General features: G+C 36.3%; 1 protein-coding gene across 1 annotated transcript in view; it reads right to left on the bottom strand.

The window, feature by feature from the left end:
* Window positions 1–7,860: 7,860 nt before the first annotated feature.
* Window positions 7,861–21,359, bottom strand: part of LOC123535113 (calpain-B-like) — a 28,925-nt gene continuing 15,426 nt past the window's right edge. The window contains exon 12 of the mRNA XM_045317655.2: window positions 7,861–20,706. Coding sequence (XP_045173590.2) covers window positions 20,676–20,706 — 31 coding nt within the window. The 3' untranslated portion in view covers window positions 7,861–20,675. The remainder of the gene's footprint in view (window positions 20,707–21,359) is intronic.

Below are 21,359 nucleotides of genomic sequence, written 5' to 3'. Positions count from 1 at the left end.
TAAACAAGGCCTTCGAGTGGTTTGTCGCCTGATTTATATGCACAGGGATTGGTTAAATATGTAAGCATCTGAACGAAGAACAGTGGTAAATTAGAAAATAGAATACGCGAAGGACTTGATTGTTTTAATTCTTACATGCTCAATGAAATATTTTGATAAAAATATTCTGGACTTCATTTATCCCATTAGTAATGAACTGGACGTCATACCGTGGTCTTTTACCGGCCCGAACGTCAATCGTTGTTTATCACTGACTATACACAGCAATCAAATCGAGCCATGTTAAAATGCTAATGAAACTTGCAGACTGATGGCATGACTTCTCGTAAGACCAGTTGCACCAGTTAAGAACGGTCCGCCGTGCGACTAGGCATGACTGGTTATATGATTGGTCATGTAACTATAGTCGTGCATAAATATGCGAGTGTTAGACAGTTGAAGAGTCCAACAACCAACCACAATATAAGACAACTGAAGTCTTGTAGCACAATAAGCATAGACAGGCTGACATGACCGAAACCCTCCGCATGACGTAATTTGGTTGTACGACTACCAAAACATCATCCAAGACGATCAAGGACTTTTAGCAGGACTTTTCTACAATTTCTTACAATTTCCAGTCGTAGCAGGTCGTAAACAGTTGTTAAGTCGTCTTTTCTCTGATACGAGGTTTGTTGAAATGACCATAACGAGGTCTATGTGACTGATATTTTATTCTCATTTGTATGGAAAAGTTGGAGTAACTGCAATGTGACTAAGTCAAAATTGCAATGTTGAAACGGTTGAGACCATAATTGTGAAAAGTCGAAGTTAAGATAGTGATGAAAAATTGAGAATCGAAAACCTGAAAAGTCGAAACCACGATGTCGAAAATGATGTTGAAAATGATGCTGAAATGTCCAAACAATGCAAGCAAGATGGTGAAAAGACGGGTTTTGGTGAAAAGACGGGTTGGTGAAAAAAGTTGGTGAAAAAACGGGTTTTCATCATTGTACTTTCTTATTTGCGCCTTCAAAGTTTTGAGTTTTCGCCGGTTTCATTTTTTTTATCATGGCAGTATTTCGTTGTTTCGAGTATAGTAAACGCCATAACAGTGGACACCGACTTCTACGCTGCGAGAATTTGAATACTGGGAACAAACGAGTATTGCAGCGGTCAGAACTATGTAAAATAACTTTGCAAGCTAAAATATTAGTGAATGTACAGGAATGGCCGCATTAGGACCATATGACAGTACGCTATAAGTATGCAAAATGAATGTTGCAAGATATACTGTTATGTCAATCAAAAATGAGCCGCACCATGAGAAAAACAACATAGTGCATTTGCGGTCAGCATGGATCCAGACCAGCTTGCGCATCCGCGCAGTCTGGTCAGGATCCATACTGTTCGCTAACGGTTTCTCTAATTGCAATAGGGTTTGAAAGCGAACAACATGGATCCTGACCAGACTGCGCGGATCCATGCTGGTCGCATGCACTGTGTTGGTTTTCTCATGGTGCGGCTCAAATATTGTTAGACCGTTGTACAAAATCTTAAGATTCCGACACGTATATTATTGCTAGTTGGCTTGCTTACACAAGTATGAATTTATATACACTGAACTGCTGTAAACCGCAACATTTACATAACTACAAATAAATCCTATTTGATTCAATTTTCTAAGACCGTTAAACCGATAACAAATTAATTGTGAAGAAATCCTATTTCGCATAACTGTATGCCGAATAAAACAAAAGCACGCTTGACTATTCGAAGGCTTGTCAGTAATATGCATTTTCTATCTAAGAACGGGTAAATTGTCCAAATTCATGTAAGAGTTAAGTGACCTGATATTGTTCAGTCGCACCCAACATCTGTGCGAAGTTTCAACCAAGTATCGACATTAGTTTTGGAGATGGTAATTTCGATGCAAAACTTTATCCTGCATTTTCAAAGTCTAAAAAGGCGGCATAACTTTGCCAAAATATATTTCAGAGTTATGCGATAAGCACTTTTCACCATGTCTTATCCCCCTCAATAAATTGCATACGGTTTCAATGCATTGACTTTGGAGAGTGCACTTTTATGCAAAAATATCAACATGAGCCGTGCCATGGGAAAACCAACATAGTGGGTGTGCGACCAGCATGGATCCAGACCAGCCTGCGCATCCGCGCAGTCTGGTCAGGATCCATGCTGTTCGCTAACAGTTTCTTCAATTCCAATAGGCTTTAAAAGCGAACAGCATGGAGCCTGACCAGACTGCGCGGATGCGCAGGCTGGTCTGGATCCATGCTGGTCGCAAACCCACTATGTTGGTTTTCTCATGGCACGGCTCACATAGGTTTTCTAAGTCTAGCGAGACCTGATGTCGTATCTTTCTGAAAAGCTTTTAACCAAAGTTTCTAAGTTAAAAGGAACATAACTCTCTGAGTAATGGAGAAGATACTGAACTTTATACAAACTACCAAATGTATTACCAAAATTTATAAGTTACAAAGGGGCATAATTCTAGAAATATTGCAGATGGAGTTACATAACTTGTCACATTAATGAGCATATTGTCACTACGAGCAAGTGCAGCAAGTTTCAACTGAATATCTTAAGTAATGAAAACATATTGGACTTTATAAAAAAGACTTTAAACAATATCAGTTTAGCAAGTTACATGTATTTCAAAAGCATTGGGACCCACAAAACTCAAGAAAAATTCAATGGACGTACTTTTTATCGTTTATCAATCTTAAGATTTATCCATTGCCTTTTTCCTGGACACTTCAAGATAAGACAATATAATGGCCGTGTGGTACATTTAGATAAGAATAAGTCCAGTAATTAAGCGATAGTTATCTCAGTTCAACTTAATACAGCCGAGACGACTGCTTAAACTTAAGATTGCTTCACGTTAACATCTTTATAGATTTAAATAGCAGTGTAAATATCCTTGTTTTGAAAAAGGAAAAAATACAAATTAGCAAATGGCAAAAGCGCAAAAAACATAGCACAAAAAGCAAAAATTAAAATGAAAAAAAAAGCAACAAACAAAAAATTTCGTAGTTGGATTTATCAACATAAAGAATAAACGTACATGTATGTATAATTAAGTATGCTAATTGCAAAATGCTAAATTCTTTATTACCAAATAATTTTATGTCTATGGATGACCATATGCTAATTGCCAAATGCTAAATATAAAATATTTAATGTCATATGCAATTACTTAATGCTAAATGCCAATTGTTTGATGGAAAATGCCAATTACTTAATGCTAAATGCTGCATACCATATCATATACGAACTATGTTACATATACAATATATACATACGGAAAATGAGCCCTTCCGCTTAGCTCAAAGGGGAGAGCGCCGATCTGCGGCTCGCGGGATCCCGAGTTCGATCCCCGGGCGATGCATATGTTCTTCGTGACGTTTGAAAAAGCCACATTGTATCTGAATTAGTCATTGTCCTTACACCCCTTGTCTGAGAGTCAATGTGGCAGCGAAGTTGGCAGGTTTACTTGCGGAGAACAGGTTTGTACTTGTACTGAATCCAGGAACACGTGTTAGGTTAACTGCCAGCCGTTATATAACTGAAAAATACTGTTGAAAAACGGCCTTAAACCCAAACAAACTTATACGAAAAATAAATATTAAATATCACTATAAATTTTTAAGTCATTATCGCTCTTTTGTGCCCCTTGATCAATAAGCTTAAATCAATAGCTGAACTTCAGAAATGCTGGCTTCTGTAAAACCTACGTCAAGTAATACCTTATATTATGGATTTCCTCAAGGGCTGTCTTTTGTTATGAACTACCTCAAATGTTACTTTCTATTATGAACCTCATCAAGTGACACTTCCTGTGATGAACTACATCAAGTGATGCCTTCTATTATAAACTAGCTCAAACGATGCATTCTGTTATGAACTACCTCAAGCGATGCCTTATGCTATTAACTACCTCAAGTGATGCCTTCTATTATGAACTACCTCAAGCGATGCCTTCTATTATGAACTTCCCAAAGCGATGTCATCTATTATGAACTGCCCTCTATTATGAACTTCCCCAAGCGATGCCCTCTATTTATGAACTACCTTAAGCGATGCCTTCTGTTATGAACCATCTCAAGTGATGATTTCTGTTATGAACTTCATCAAAAGCTGCCTTCTGTTATGAACTCTTCTATATGAACTACCACAGGCGATGCCTTCTGTTATGAACTATCTCAAGCGATGCATTCTGTTATGAACTACCACACGTGATGACTTCTATTATGAGCTACCACAAGCGATGCCTTCTGTTATGAACTATCTCAGGCGATGCCTTCTGTTATGAGCTACCACAAGCGATGGTTCTGTTATGAACTATCTCAAGCGATGCATTCTGTTATGAGCTACCACAAGCGATGCCTTCTGTTATGAACTACCACAAGCAATGCCTTCTGTTAAGAACTATCTCAAGTGATGCCATATACATGTATTATGAACAACCTAAAGTGATGCCTTCTATTATGAACTACCTAAAGTGATGCCTTCTATTATGAACTACCTAAAGTGATGCCTTCTATTATGAACTACCTAAAGTGATGCCTTCTATTATGAACTTCCTAAGGTGATGCCGTCTATTATGAATTTCCCAAAGCGATGTCTTCTATTATGAACTACCTCAAACGATGACTTTTATTATGAACTGCCTCAAACGATGCCTTCTGTTATGTACTACCTAAGCAAATCTGAAAAGCTTCGGGAGTTATTAATGCTTCAACCTGACTGAAATTGAGCTCGTAATAAAGGACGCATATACAAACCGTTGAAATACTCGTGCAAAAGCGAAATAACTCTTGTTTTATTGTTGCTGACTTTGCTCTAAGAAGAGATCGTACTTCATGGACATAAAATCAGGGCGGTTATTACATGATTTGATCCCTGTCGTAAGGCCATACTGAGTTTTTTTTCTCAGAAAGATGCAATATGATTACTGAGGTATCTGAATACAGATCAGAAATAGCCCATCAAGTACAAAGAAGTTTCAAGAATATTGCTATACTACTTTACTAGATATACAACTAATATGTCATCTCGAGATGAACAAGGGGTTTAATGATTTTTTAATCAATTGATATAAAACTCGAGACTGGAGTCACAACTGATATAAAACTCGAGACTGGAGTAACAACTGAAAACTCGAGACTGGAGTCTAGAGTAACAACTGATATAAAACTCGAGACTGGAGTAACAACTGACATAAAACTCGAGACTGGAGTCAATTCTGAAATATATCATCTCGGGACTGGAGTCACAACTTGAGACTGATATATCATCTCGAGACTGGAGTCACATCTTGAGACTGAAAACTGATGTATCATGTTTCCCTCTGAGCAACAGTAAGCCATTCTTTCCAGTTCCCGACTTCTCATGTAACAAAAGAAAAAGACAAAGTGAATGTTGTGTATGGTGGCATATTTCTGCATCCACTTAAGCAGATAGTTTTCGCGAAAATTATTATAGTTTTCATGAAAATTAAAAAAACCTTTCATGGAAAGAAACTCTTGTTCTAAGTGAAAAAATAATCACGATTGTGCCAACTCCCGCATGCGATAAATAATAAATGATTAAGATTTTTTTTTTGCGAAACCATGCTTGTTTATATGTATCTTATAAAAATGATTTTTCTTTTTCTGCATATGACAATCTTGAAAATTTCATGAAAATCTGATAAACGTTCAAGAAAAAGGGAATATCGCGAAAAATTTAAAAGGCTTTCATGACAGATTGATTATTTTCACGAAAATTGTATGACTTTACGCGAAAATTATCTGCTTGTGTATGCAGAAATATGGCAATAAAACGTTTGTTTTCACGAAAATAAAAGGATTCTGTAGCTGTCTAATGTCAAAGTGATTTCATGGACCTACCCCAATCAAAATCCCGGGAAAAGTGCTGTTTAGTTAAGTTAAAAGTCCATAACGAACATTAAAGAAACAAGATACACCGTAATGCGTTGCAATTGTACCCACCGCACTGCGTTGGAATCATTTTTGGTTGATTATTTTATATGCCTGCAATGAAAATTCACCGATTACGAAGGAATAGTTGTTGCTTGACAGTGACATACTTACGAATTGATGCAAACGTGCACAGGGGTCGCTTTGTAGAAGATTTTACCATTTTTGATGGAAATTCTACAAAAACGGCAGTCCCTCGTCAAACTGTACAGAAGTGTTTACACTAATGACAGAGAATTGCACTGAACAAGTGTTTGTGGCTGGAAGAGTACACATGTGGGCTCCTGTCTCACTGGTTGTTTTCAGCCAAACGTGAAAAACTCATTAGAAAACTTACCTATGACAGCGTAAATGTAGTCAGCCGGCCATAGTTATCCACCGATTCTGCGAAAGCTATGGCCAGTGTGAGTATTATGACGACAGCTAGTCAGAGTATATATATCTTATTGTAACGGGGGCGGGGTGGGAAGGGGTTGTCGGAAAGCTTAGATTCATTAATTAACGTGCACCGTGTTGTCTGTGGCTCGTAAGGGAGAAGAAACCAACAGCTGATCATTGCCCGTTATGAACTACCTAAAATGATGCCTTCTATTATGAACTACTGAAGCGATGCCCTCTGTTATAAACTACCACAAGCGATGCTTTCTGTAATGAACTACCTCAAGCAATGCCTTCTGATACAAACTACCTCAAGTGATGTCTTCTATTATGAACTACCTATAGTGATGCCTTCTATTATGAACTTCCGCAAGCGATGCCTTCTTTTATAAACATCTTCAAGCGATGCCTTTTGTCATGAATTACCTCAAGTGATGCGTTCTATTATGAACTACCTCAAACGATGCATTCTATTATGAACTACCTCAAGTGATTCCTTCTATTATGAACTACCTCAAGCGGTGCCTTCTTTTATTAACTTCCTCAAGCGATGCCTTCTATTATGAACTACCCCCTATTATGAACTTCCTCAAGCAATGACCTATATTTATGAACTACCTTAAGAGATGCCCTCTTTCATGAACCACCTCAAGTGATGATTTCTGTTAGGAACTTCATCAGATGCTGCCTTCTGTTATGAACTCTTCTCTTATGAACTACATCAAGTGATGCCTTCTGATATGTACTACTTCAACTGATGCCTTCTATTATAAACATCCTCAAGGGATGCCTTTTGTTATGAACTACCTCAAGTGATGCCTTCTGTTTAGAACTACCTTAAGTGATGTTTTCTGTTATGAACAATCACAATCGGTGGTTTCTGTTATAAGCTACATAAAGTGATGTCTTCTATTATGAACTACCTCAAACGATGCCTTCTGTTATGAACACAAAGTGATGCTTCTGTTATGAATTACCTTAAGTGATGCCTTCTATTATGAACTACCTCAAGTGATTCCTTCTATTATGAACTACCTCAAGTGGTGCTTCTTTTATTAACTTCCTCAAGCGATGCCTTCTATTATGAACTACCCTCTATTATGAACTTCCTCAAGCAATGGCCTATATTTATGAACTACCTTAAGAGATGCCTTCTTTCATAAACGACCTCATGTGATGATTTCTGTTATGAGCTTCATCAGATGCTGCCTTCTGTTATGAACTCTTCTATATATTTATGAACTACCTCAAGTGATGCCTTCTATTATGAACTACCTTAAGTGATGCCTTCTAGTATGAACTTTCTCAAGTGATGCCCTAAATCATAAACTACCTCATGCAATGCCTTCTATTATGAACTATCTCAAGTGATGCCCTCAATCATGAACTACCTCAAGTGATGCCTTCTATTATGAACTAATTAACTACCTAAAATGATGCCCCACCTAAAACAATATTTTCTACCATCAACTGAAAGCAAGGAAAACTATAGAAATTTCATTTTAAAATTCTGTTTTTATATCAAATAATATCTCCAAAATAGTATGAAATGCTATATGAATAAAATACATAAATACATCAATTTGTTCAGAAATAACAATACCAAAAAACTACTAAAAATGAAGCACAAACAAGTACTACAGAAAGGATTGTCAGTAATTAAAACTGCATGTCAGAAGAGTGAAAAACTAGTAGACATCCCGATTGTTTTTTTATATACTATGCCAACAACTCTGTAAATCTTACATGAATAGTTTATGATTTTCAAAATGTTCATTGTTAAACAGTATTTACCTTATATTTCTTTTTTTCTGAGAATATCTGCTATTTTTGTTAGTGGATAATGTTACAGTTAAATATTACATATAAGTCTAGAAAAACTAGTAAAAATACAGGAAATGTCCATAAGTATAGGAACTATTTTAAAGCATACTGGAAAAATAGAAACTGTCAGAAAGCATGCTATGGTAACCATTTAGTGGTGCACTACCCTCACTGAAAATAACTGCTCTTTTTACACCAGCTGTGTGGTATTTCAAATTATATTCATTTGCATTTATTTCCATGAGAATTACACACATCGTGATATAGCACCATACTTGACAAGAAATAAGCATACATAATTATCACAACCATAATAAAATTATTTAACACAAATGCAGCAATCCATTAGGATCTTTTTTAACATTTTACTGCATATGAACTTAACAATATTTATTTGTTTATGGAATTGGCCTAAAGAAATTTTTTTTTTTCCGGTATCCTGACCTACCCTAAATTTTTTGCCCGACCCTAAATCATTTTATGGCATTGGAGATTTTTTTCAGTTGCAAAACTGCACTTTTTATGCTTTAAACATGGTCAATGATGTTAGAAATCTACTTACTGATGCTCTAAAGGCATAACCCCCTTATTGGTATTAATTTTTTGACACAATAATAATTTCTGAAAAGTCTTACTTAATAAAAAAAAATTCCCCCCTAAAAAAAATACCGACCTACCTACCCTAATTTTTTTGAGCATGTTACCGGAAACAAATAATTTTTTTTAGGCCTTATCAGTAATTGGAATGAACTTATAAAAGTTTTCCTAATATCACACATGCAAATAAAGTCAAACCTGTGTTAAAGACCACCTCTGAACAGAGACCACCTGGCTCTAAAGACCACATGTTTTGTTTCCCATTTTAACATTTTCAATGAGTTTTAACCTGTGAATAAAGACCACCTCCCAAAAAAGACCACATTATGGCTCTCCCAAGGGTGGTCTTTATAGACAGGTTTGACTGTATAGCTAAAACAGTGAAAATACTGTTAAAAACAAGAGGACCATGATGGTCCTGAATCGCTCACCTCTTCCCACATGATCCAGTTTTAAGTATGATGTCGTTTTTTCTATTATTTGACATAGTGACCTAGTTTCTGAGCTCATGTGACCCAGTTTTGAACTTGACCTAGATATTATCAAGATAAAAATTCTGATCAATTTTCATGAAGATCCATTGAAAAATATGGTCTCTAGAGCGGTCACAAGGTTTTTCTATTATTTGACCTATTGACCTAGTTTTCAAAGGTACGTGACCCTGTTTTGAACTTTACCTAGATATCAAGGTGAACATTCTCACTAATTTTCATGAAGATCTCATGAAAAATATGGCCTCTAGAGAGGTCACAAGGTTTTTCTATTTTTATACCTACTAGCCTAGTTTTTGACCGCACGTGACCAAGTTTCGAAACTGACCTAGATATCATCAAGGTGAACATTCAGACCAATTTTCATGAAGATCCATTGAAAAATATGGCCTCTAGAGAGGTCAAAAGATTTTTCTAATTTTAGACCTACTGACCTAGTTTTTGACCACAGTTGACCAGGTTTCAAACCTGACCTAGATATCATCAAGATGAACATTCAGACCAACTTTCATACAGATCCCATGAAAAGTATGGCCTCTAGAGAGGTCACAAGGTTTTTTTATTATTTGACCTACTGACCTAGTTTTTCAAGGCACGTGACCCAGTTTCAAACTTGACCTAGATATCATCAAGATGAACATTCTGACCAATTTTCATGAAGATCCATTTAAGGGTATGGCCTCCAGAGAGGTCACAAGGTTTTTCTATTTCAAGACCTACTGACCTAGTTTTTGATCGCAGTTGACCCAGTTTCAAACTTGACCTATATATCATCAAGATAAACATTCAGGCCAACTTTCATACAGATCCCATGAAAAATATGGCCTCTAGAGAGGTCACAACGTTTTTTCATTATTTGACCTACTGACCTACTTTTTGATGGCACGTGACCCACTTTCGAACTTGACCTAGATATCATCAAGATGAACATTCTGACCAATTTTTATGGAGATCCATTCACAAGTATGGCCTCTAGAGAGGTCACAAGGTTTTTCTATTTTTAGACCTACTGACCTAGTTTTTGATCGCAGTTGACCCAGTTTCAAACTTGACCTATATATCATCAAGATGAACATTCAGACCAACTTTCATACAGATCCCATGAAAAATATGGCCTTTAGAGAGGTCACAAGGTTTTTCTATTATCTGACCTACTGACCTAGTATTTGACGGCACGTGACCCACTTTCGAACTTGACCTAGATATCATCAAGATGAACATTCAGACCAACTTTCATACAGATCTCATGAAAAACATTGCCTCTAGAGAGGTCACAAGGTTTTTCTATTATTTGACCTACTGACCTAGTTTTTGAGGGCACGTGACCCACTTTCGAACTTGACTTAGATATCATCAAGGTGAACATTCTGACCAATTTTCATAAAGATCTCATGAAATATATGGCCTCTAGAGAGGGCACAAGGTTTTTCTATTTTTAGACCTACTGACCTAGTTTTTGACCGCACGTGACCCCGTTTCGAACTTGATCTAGATATCATCAAGATGAACATTCAGACCAACTTTCATACAGATCCAATGAAAAATATGGCCTCTAGAGAGGTCACAAGGTTTTCTATTATTTAACCTACTGACCTAGTTTTTGATGGCACGTGACCCAGTTTCAAACTTGACCTAGATATCATCAAGATAAACATTCAGACCAACTTTCATACAGATCCCATGAAAAATATGGCCTCTAGAGAGGTCACAAGGTTTTTCTATTATTTGACCTACTGACCTAGTTTTTGATGGCACGTGACCCAGTTTCGAACTTGACCTAGATATCATCAAAGTGAACGTTCTGACCAATTTTCATGAAGATCTTGTGAAATATATGGCCTTTAGAGAGGTCACAAGGTTTTTCTATTTTTAGACCTACTGACCTAGTTTTTGATGGCACGTGACCCAGTTTCGAGCTGACCTAGATATCATCAAGGTGAACATTCTGACCAACTTTCATAAAGATCCCATGAAAAATGTGACCTCTAGAGTGGTCACAAGCAAAAGTTTACGGACTGACGCACGCACGGTCGGACGACGGACACCGCGCGATCACAAAAGCTCACCTTGTCACTTTGCGACAGGTGAGCTAATAAAGCAAATAAGAGTATGAAGTATTATGTTAAAATATAGGAAAGCACTGTATACATTGGCAAACACATATGTCACAAATTTGAAGAAAAACAAGGGTGGCATAGTCACAAAATACGCCAGTCGAGAGCTTGTTAAGTTGTTCTTGTATCTGAACTTTAACCTTTAAGTGTGACCTTGACCTTAAACCTAGGGACCTGGTTCTTGCACAAGACACTCCATTTCATGACGACGAACATTTACGCCAAGTTACAGAAAAATCCCTCGACACATGAAGAAGAAATGCTCCGGACAAAGTTTGCAGGCACCGACCCCCTGCCATCCCCCCCCCCTCCAAGGGCGTTTCCATAATGCGTCCCATATATAAAAATCTATATTTCCAGGCTAATAAGCAAAAAATTTTAAAATAAAACCGTTATCATGTAATTAAACTTCCCATTTCAACTGTTGACTGCTAAGCCATTCAATGATATAAGCTCATGAGTACTATTACAGTCGAACTGCGTTCGCTTGAACTTGGATAATTAGTTTAGTTTATACTAATTTATTTTAGTTCGATCGTGATGAAGCTTTAAGCTAATTTGAACCACTCTCGGGTCCGCTTCTTGGAAAAACCAGTATTGGAATCATATGAGAAGTCATGGACGTGACCCCAGTGGGGCTCAAACCTATGATCCCCGGGTTGAGTGGCCGACACCTTAACCACTAGTCTACAGCTCCCTGAACACAACCCTTCGCTCAAACCCTTCAGCATGTCCCAGCAAAATTCCTATATATGTATACAGTTCCAAAGCTTGAACTCCCGACAGATCGAACTAATTTTGCCTGTCCCATTGAATTTGACTTAATGTTATTTGACATTTTTCTGTACACTATGGAGGTATACTTGGAAGAGTACCAAGCTAGAAAATCACACTGGAAAAGCCAATAGGCAAGTATAATATGAATTTTCAAGTAGGTGCTCTCAAAATATACATCCTGTTTGTAGTAAACAACCTTATAGATCTAGGGGATCAGAATGACTTACAACATTTACATAGAGAAGAATAGTGACTCAAGTGTTTATTGTCCCTAAATTTCATGGAGGATCTCTTATCAGCCAACAAAGTTTACCATTAATCTGACATATAGGAAATAACACTTAATTTTGAAACTGCCAATATGAAATATATTTATCTGTATCCATTACATGTACAGTCATGTGATGCCAAGATGGAAGACAATAGCTTTAGAATAACAAATTGTTACATACATTTTGAAATTATAAGAATAACTTTTGCAAATGTTTTCATTATTCTTAACCTATAACACCAGTTTGAAATTTCATACTTTACAAAGAACAGGTACTACTTCTGTATTTTATTTGATACATTAAAATGCATTTTGATGTAAAAGTCAAAACACGACCACAGTGACTGAATTTAGACAAATACTACTGATTAAACACTCAAAGTGCCTTTTCTAAAGTTTGAACATTTAACCCTTAGCCTGCTGGCGGCAAGTGATTCTGCCTTTGCAACCAGTACAGACCAAGATCAGCCTGCACAGATCATGGTCTGCACTGTTCGCCATTTAGTCAGTATCATTTTGGTAAGCACCCCTTTTACAATTAATGATACTGTCCACATTGAAAGATGGACAAGTTCATTATAGAAATTTAGCAGTTCATGCACGTCCATACCTGCACTGTTCGCCATTCAGTTAGTAAATTTTCAGTGAACACCCCTTCAAATAATAAATGGTATTGCCCAAATTGAATGATGGACAAGTCCATTTTAGAAATTTAGCAAGATAAGGGTTAAGAACTCTATATATATATATAATATATAAGACTAGCAAATTAAAAACACAGCACTAATTAATATAATACAATCAATTATGAAAAACAATCAATTTCAAAATGTTTAAAAAGTGACACTATTGCACAATATTTATACGTCTTTATATGATAAAACAACTATAGTAAGTTAAACATATTTTGTAATGGAATTCTACTATAGTAAGACTGTAACATCAGACAAATTTGCTATTTTTGGACATGTATTTTTTTGATGTTGCAAACATCAGACTTTGTAAAATTTGAATCCAGTGACTTTTATACAAATATATGGACAGAACCTCTCCCACTATTATGTGAAATCTTCCACAATTGAACATCAGAAGCAATATTTTCACAAAGGCATGTAAGATATAATACTGTTCCAGACTGAAAAATATTTTGATCTTACATGTACAACAATCAAATTTTCTTTTTTAATTTCATGTTTTAAATAAACCTCTACCCATTTTGCACTGTCTAACCAGTGAAAATACCAGATATATTTCATGCTTATATTTCAATAATTCACTGAAAAACATGGAATATGCTGATTGGCCACTAATTTTCCTCAACTTTGTGGCTGCTTTAATCCCAAACATCACAAACATACAAATAAGATTTTCATTTAGTAATTTAACAATAATAAGAAAATATAAAGATTACATATCACAGTTATTGAGCAACTTTAATGAAGGTTATCATCAAGTGACAAAGCCCCAAAACAAGAGTGCCCTTGCATGTGGTTTAGTGTCTAATGTCTTTGCGTTTGAAGGTACAGACCTGACTCGTTGCAACTGGCAAATACTTGGCAGAATGTCCTGATTCATTTACTTGAGATAAAAATAAAGAATGCATCTCATCTCCTCCCCCACCACCACCCTCCCCACCTCCTAAAACAAGACTGTGGGGAAATTTTCTCAAAACTTTTGACTTATTTGTGTCATTAATAATTCAAACTTCATATTCCTCAACACAATTATTGGAGAAAATTCTGATTGTTACTTAAGTTCATGCTAACACTGTTACTTGAATTAATGCTAGCACTATTATTTGAAATAATGCTAAAACTATTACTGGATATAATACAAACATTACTTTTGCAGAAAATACTAACAATTATCCTCCAGAATTAGAATCAATGTTTTACTGGTAAAAATAAAACTCTTCTAAATATTACCAAGTCTTCATTATTATAACAAAAATACTGATTTCTACAAACAAATTGTTCCCCTTTTCAAGATGAGCATTCTTAAAGTACAAAATCATTGTCAGTATGGATGCAACTCTTAAAGCAAGGAAGTAGCAGATTGATACCGAGTCAAGTCGCCATGCCAACATGGCTTATCAGCATTATACTGTATCAAAGCACTGAGTAATATCATGATTTTGTGGAAAAGTAGCATAGTGAGAAATTCATACCTGTCAAGTCTGACGCTTGAATCGTGATTCTCACGAATTCAAGGTTTGATCACGACTTAACGAATTTGGAGCATTTTCTCACGCTTTCTTAAAAAATCAGACCAAAAAATTTGTGGGCCGCTTAATTATTTTCTCTAATTTGCCATCTGGCATCGTTATTTTAGACAGGATGAGACAACAATAAACACAAAACACATGTCAAGTGTCATTTTTAATGTACTGATTACGTAACAGACCTGCCGAAACTGGTTCAAGCCAGTTTTTGCTTTAACCGAAGCTTCCCGAGAGAGACTGTACCAATCAAATTGATGCGTTAAGTTCCGAATGACTACGAGCCAATTACGTAAATCACTGATACTGACTGACTGGTTACTATTTATGCTATTCGTGGATGTTGCATTCATGTCGGAAAAGTATTAGAACCATTCATGCACCTGACCTTGACCGACACTAAAAAAAAACATGAAGACGCCAGAAAAAAAGAAGAATTATATTCGTCAAAATATAACAACGCGTGGGAACTGGAATTTCCTTAGCTTAGAAAAGCAGACAATGGACCTTGTTTGGCTTTCTGCAAGCTATGTAGGAAGTAAGTTGTATGCACAACCGTTTTTCCGGTCCAGGTTCAAACCGAAAGTACATTTCAAATCGAAAGTAGAATATGTAGATCAGTGAAACGTTTGTTTGTATTAAACATTTAGGTTGAACTTCATAGATACATTTTATATCACGGCTGTAATAAAAACTCAAAACAGTTTCACTGACAAAATCACATTATTTATTTTATTTGTTTTTTTAGAAAACTAAATTTTCTTGTATAGATCTATCATGAAATAAAATTAAACAAAAAAATCATGTGTTTTCCATATAGAATGTGTTAAAGCAAGGCAAAAAAGGGTGGACCTGAAATTCATATTAATGGTCTCAGAAAGCACCAGAATGCATATTTTCATGTATATTTAAAACTAGAATGTGTCTGTAGGACACAGGGTGTGACCCCCATCCCCCAACCCCCACTGGTATCTGTCACAAATAAGGGGCAATAATTCAAATGTCTGCAGTCTTAATGGGGTACAGCCTCAACAAACATTTTATGAAAAGGATTCATTATTCTAGGCCTTATACTTTTTGAGCTATGGGCGTCAAACAAAAAATCCACTATTTTGGCTATTTCAAGGGCCATAACTCTGTAATAAGAGCTAAGATTCTCAAGAAGAATGCCAAGTGTGCAAGGTCATATCATGTTAAAGACTCAAGCAAGGTTTCCTGAATTTACATCTAATACTTTTTGAGCTAGGCACATAATTAGGTGAAAAAGTGCATTTTTTTTACTATTTCAGGGGCTATAACTTTAAAAATAGGGGGTGGAGCCAGCCAAAAAATTAGAGGTGTGCAAGTTTATATCATGATAAAGACTTATGCAAGTTTTCAACCATTTATTTTAAATACTTTTTGAGCTAGGTGCGTCCCAAGGTGAAAATGTACATTTCTGACTATTTCAGGGGCCATAACTAAAAACAGGGGGCGGACCCAAATGAAAAATAGGAGGTGCGCATGTTCATATCATGATTAAGACTCATGCAAGGTTTAATGAATCTATATCAAATACTTTTTGAGCTAGGCATGTCACAAGGTAAAAATGTGCATTTTTGACTATTTCAGGGGCCATAACTCTGAAAATAGGGAGTGGACTCAAATGAAATATAGGAGGTGCGCAAGTTCATATCATGATTAAGACTCATGCAAGGTTTCATGAATCTATATCAAATACTTTTTGAGCTAGGCATGTCACAAGGTGAAAATGTGCATTTTTCACTATTTCAGGGGCCATAACTCTAAAAATAGGGGGCGGAGCCAGATGAAAAATAGGAGGTGCGCAAGTTCATATCATGATAAAGACTCATGCAAGGTTTCATCAATTTATGTCAAATACTTTTTGAGCTAGGTGCGTCACGAACTTCGGACAGACGGATGCACGGACGGACGGACAAGACCAAATCTATATGCCCCCACCACTCATGGCAGGGTGCACAAACAATTTCTTACACCCATCCCCCACGACTCGCACAAATCTCACTCTTTCATATTTTAGAAACTTGACAGGTATTGTAATAGTATCAAAACACATGTAAACTAACATGTTATGATTGTACAATGTAGCAACAGTATGAGCAACATTTACATCCTACACAGACTTATGCTGTGAAACATTTTCAAGGATTTATTAATACATGAAATAAAATGTCAATATACAGATATATTCCCATTTTTTAAGGAAACCAAGTATTCATGTTCCAAAAGAAGCCATTTTGGACAAAATGATGGGTTTTTTTTTTCAGTTCCACCAAGACAGTTCACAACTAACTTGTAACTTTCCAGCCTATGAAGGTGAAAGAAAACCCAAAAGCCCTTCTAGCCCTAATTTCAGACAGGAATCTGGGTAGAACCACCAACCTTTTGCATGTCAGCTGGATACCCTTACAGAAGCAAGCCTCTGTGGCGTACATGCTGCGCATTTGCTGTGTATATGCCGCGAACACAGTAGTATGCCAGAGGAGTACATTTTACATACACCGCATGCCGTGTACATGCCGCGTACTATTTCGACGAGTACACAGCATGTACGCAGGAGGTCACTAGTACACTTCAAGTATGCAGCACAGACTCTGAAAATTTAAGGAGTACACTGCATGTACGCAGGAGGGACTTGTACAAGAAAATAGTACACTGCATGTACACCGCAGATACTTTGAAATTTGTGCAGTACACTTCATATACGCGGAAAAGACTTGTACAATTTCTTTTGGCATTTATACTTAGTTTTTTTTTTTTATAAGTTAAAGTCTGAAGTAAACTTCATATACGCGGGAGGGACTTGTTCATTTTCTTTTGGTGTTTATACTTTGAATTTTTTTAGGTAAAAGTCTGAAGTACACTTCATGCAGGAAGGATTTGTACATTTTTTTTTTTTTTGGAAGCAAGAACTTGATTTCCGAGTAACTTTTATCTTAATAGCATAGAATAGTTCAGATTCCCGGTATTCTGAACAATGAAAATTTACCATTTACTATTTGCAATGTTCATTTGTGAAGCTTACATCTTAGTGATTTCTGAGCTGCACCTTGCATGCAGTGTAAAAATATATTCTTTTTCATTTTGAATTAATCCTGGAGCTTTCTAACTTGGATAATTGAAAAGCCTTATTTGAACTTCGTTGCATTACATTTTGTAATACATGAAATAATTACCAAGATATATATGCCTCAACAGCGCCTGAATGAGAAGAATTAATAGCTCTCACTGTAATTTGAATACTCTTAAGCAAAACACCATTCTATCATGTTTTATAAAGGCTTTAATGCTAATTATGTTAACTCATTTAGGCCTCACCAGATTAAAAAGTTGTTCATCTGATTTGCCGCTCGTATATTTTCAGAACGTTTTTGGCTAATTGCACTCGCCCCATTGGAAACAAGAGCTGTCGGAGGACAGCAACGCTCGACTATTCAACAGCCTTGTCAACTGAATGAATACAAAAGTTGAAAAAGGGGCATAATTTTGTAAAATGCAAAGCAGAGGTATTGAACCTCTGTACTGCATGTCATATCATGACAGTGAACAAGTGTGTGAAGTTTCAATCCTTTCCAATTTGTGGATACTGAGATACCAGCTTACATATAAAAACTTAACAAAAAACTGCTAAGTCAAAGGGGCATAATTTTGTAAAAATGCCAAGTAGAGTTATGGGACCTTCACAGTGCATGTTAGATCATGACAGTGAACAAGTGTGTGAAGTTTCAATCCATTCCAATTAGTAGATACTGAGATATCAGATTACATACAAAAATTTAACCAAAAACTGCTAAGTCGAAAAAGGGGCATAATTTTGAAAAAAAAGAGAGTAGAGTTATGGGACTTGCTTAGTGCATGTCGATCATGATAGTGAACAAGTATGTGAAGTTTCAATCCATTCCCATTAGTAAGTACTGAGATACCAGCTTACATACAAAACCTTAACCAAAAATTTCTAAGTCGAAAAAGGGGCATAATTTTGTAAAAAAGCAAAATAGAGTTATGGAACCTGTGCAATGTAGATCAGTTCATCACAGTGAATAAGTGTGTGAAGTTTCAATCCATTCCCACAAGTGGTTACTGAGTTACCAGCTTACATACAAAACCTTAACCAAAAATTTCTAAGTCGAAAAAGGGGCATAATTTTGTAAAAAAGCAAAATAGAGTTATGGAACCTGTGCAATGTAAGTCAGTTTGTCACAGTGAATAAGTGTGTGAAGTTTCAATCCATTCCCACAAGTGGTTACTGAGATACCAGCTTACATACAAAACCTTAACCAAAATCGGGACGCGGACGCGGACGCGGACGCCGACGCGGACGCCGACGCATGGGCGAGTGCAATAGCTCACTATTCTATGAATAGTCGAGCTAAAAATCAATCCAAAATTTTTTGGTGCGCTACTTTTTACAGACGTAAAAGTGTATACATGTAAATGCTTATATAATTCCAGTCCTAGATTGTTCTCAGATGGATTTTAATCAATATAAATACATACTACGCACACATCGTCTATAATAAATCATAACACTTATATTTCGTTGCATTAAAGTTGTTTCCCCTTGATGCAGTTGCGCCATTTTCTTCAAATGTTTACCAAATTACATGCTACAAAAATTGATTTATTTCATTGAAAAGTGGATGAAGAAAAGCATACTAATTTATTTGATAATATCAATCTACATTATTATGGTAAGGGTAAATACTTATTGATGCATGTCACTTATCTTTTTTCTGTTTTTTTCTGTCCAAATGATCAGCATTTGCATACAAAAGTTGGTGGGGTAAGGAATTTACATTATCACAGCAGTTTCGCCACAAGAGTACACAGCATGTATGCAGCAGGAGTACACAGCATGTATGCCGCAGGACTCGGGCCAGGAGTACACAGCATGTATGCTGCAGGAGTACACAGCATGTACGCCGCAGGGCTAGTACAACGCAGGCTCATTTGCATGTGAAAAGTGTATGTGCCGCGTACATGCTGCGTACTATTTCCCGCATACTAAATTCCTCCAGCGTACATCCTGTGTACTATGTAGTCCACAGCATGTACGCAGCAAGTAGTACGCGGCAGAGCTCATTTGCATGTCAAAAGTGTACTACAAACGTACTGGTGTATGTGCGGTGTATATCCTGCGTACTATTTAAAGCCCTTGATTTCAGTACACATCATGTACGCATCATATACGCTGTATGTACACAGCAAGAGTACGCAGCAGGCCTTTTTCTTCTGTAAGGGTAGCTTCCTCACATAAACAATCCATAAAGTATATGATCAAGCAAACAAATCCATAAAGAAAATGTGGCACATTTTGAATTTGTATGTACATGTATCATATTTTTGAATCTCCAATATCATTTCTACAATGTATTCAGATCTACACACAGAATCTTCTTTGATGAAGCTCTAAATCAGGTCAAGTATCCTATTAAATATTGATTTTCAAACAATCTTGAGCCAGGTGTTATATTAAATTAACAGAATGAAGTGAAAATAGTGTTAAATTCTTAAATATTTAGTGAAGATACATGAGCAATACATATGAATAACATTACAATAAAGTTTTGCTTGATATACAACAACCTTGGAAATTATGGTTTTTATTAAAGATCTTTCATGTGAATTCTGGTATTTCATTCAAATTTTCAATTACTGCACAACTCAGTACAATAAACAGAACACTAAATTGCCCATTTTCTCTGCATTTTCACATCAATTTCAATGGTAGAAATCGGGTAAAATAAATAAAGTAATGTTAGTAAATGTTTCTTGGTTCTCGTTGAAGGTAAAGTCAGGGTACCTCCATGTTTACCTGCTATTCTGAGCACTTGAATTTAAAGCGTGAGGTACACTTTTCTAGCACCATTCTTAAAGGTGAGAGAATATTTTCTGAGGAATAAAAAACACTGCAGGAGTTTTGCTTTGTGAAAGATTCTCGAACCACCTTGGAGGTAATGCCAGGATACAGTCGCACCCATACATACAAATCGGGGTTCATTCAGGTTCTGGTGCAGGCGGCAATGGTCTGTAAAAATAAATCAATAAAAATTATACTTGTGAGCATGAGGGCTCACTAAAGAAATTTAGTTCAATACCAGTTTTCACGTAGTCATGTACAAACACTTGTGACCAGTACTGTACCAAAAGTTATAAAACTGTGTTTGGACACCTGTCTCAAAAGCTATGTAGCATCTGATTGGCTGTTGTTTCAAAAGCTATGTAGCATCTGATTGGCTGTTGTTTCAAAAGCTATGTAGCATCTGATTGGCTGTTGTCTCAAAAGCTATGTAGCATCTGATTGGCTGTTGTTTCAAAAGCTATGTAGCATCTGATTGGCTGTTTCTGAGCATTTTTTTTACAACTGACCAATGGCAAGACTGCATTTCAGGGGTGAGTGCTAAAGAGCTTTATGTGCATACAGACGAAGAAGCATTTAGACTTCTTTTGCATTTATCCCTCAATTTGGAGACTGGCCTCAAAACGAAGTTTAAACCTTGAACCAAGGTTAGCAGCTGCAAACCTCCACACATGAACATAAAGTGATCAAATGCCATTAAATCAAAAGTCTGAAACAATGGCCAAGGACAAATTAACAAAAACATCTGGAGAGATTATCATAAGTTTTACAGTCTAATGTACCTAAAGTAACCTTAAATTTGGAAAAGTTATTCTACAATT

The sequence above is a fragment of the Mercenaria mercenaria genome, chromosome 12, assembly GCF_021730395.1.
Source record: "Mercenaria mercenaria strain notata chromosome 12, MADL_Memer_1, whole genome shotgun sequence".
NCBI classification, from domain to species: Eukaryota; Metazoa; Mollusca; class Bivalvia; order Venerida; family Veneridae; genus Mercenaria; species Mercenaria mercenaria.
This window is presented reverse-complemented; position numbering and strand designations above follow the sequence as displayed.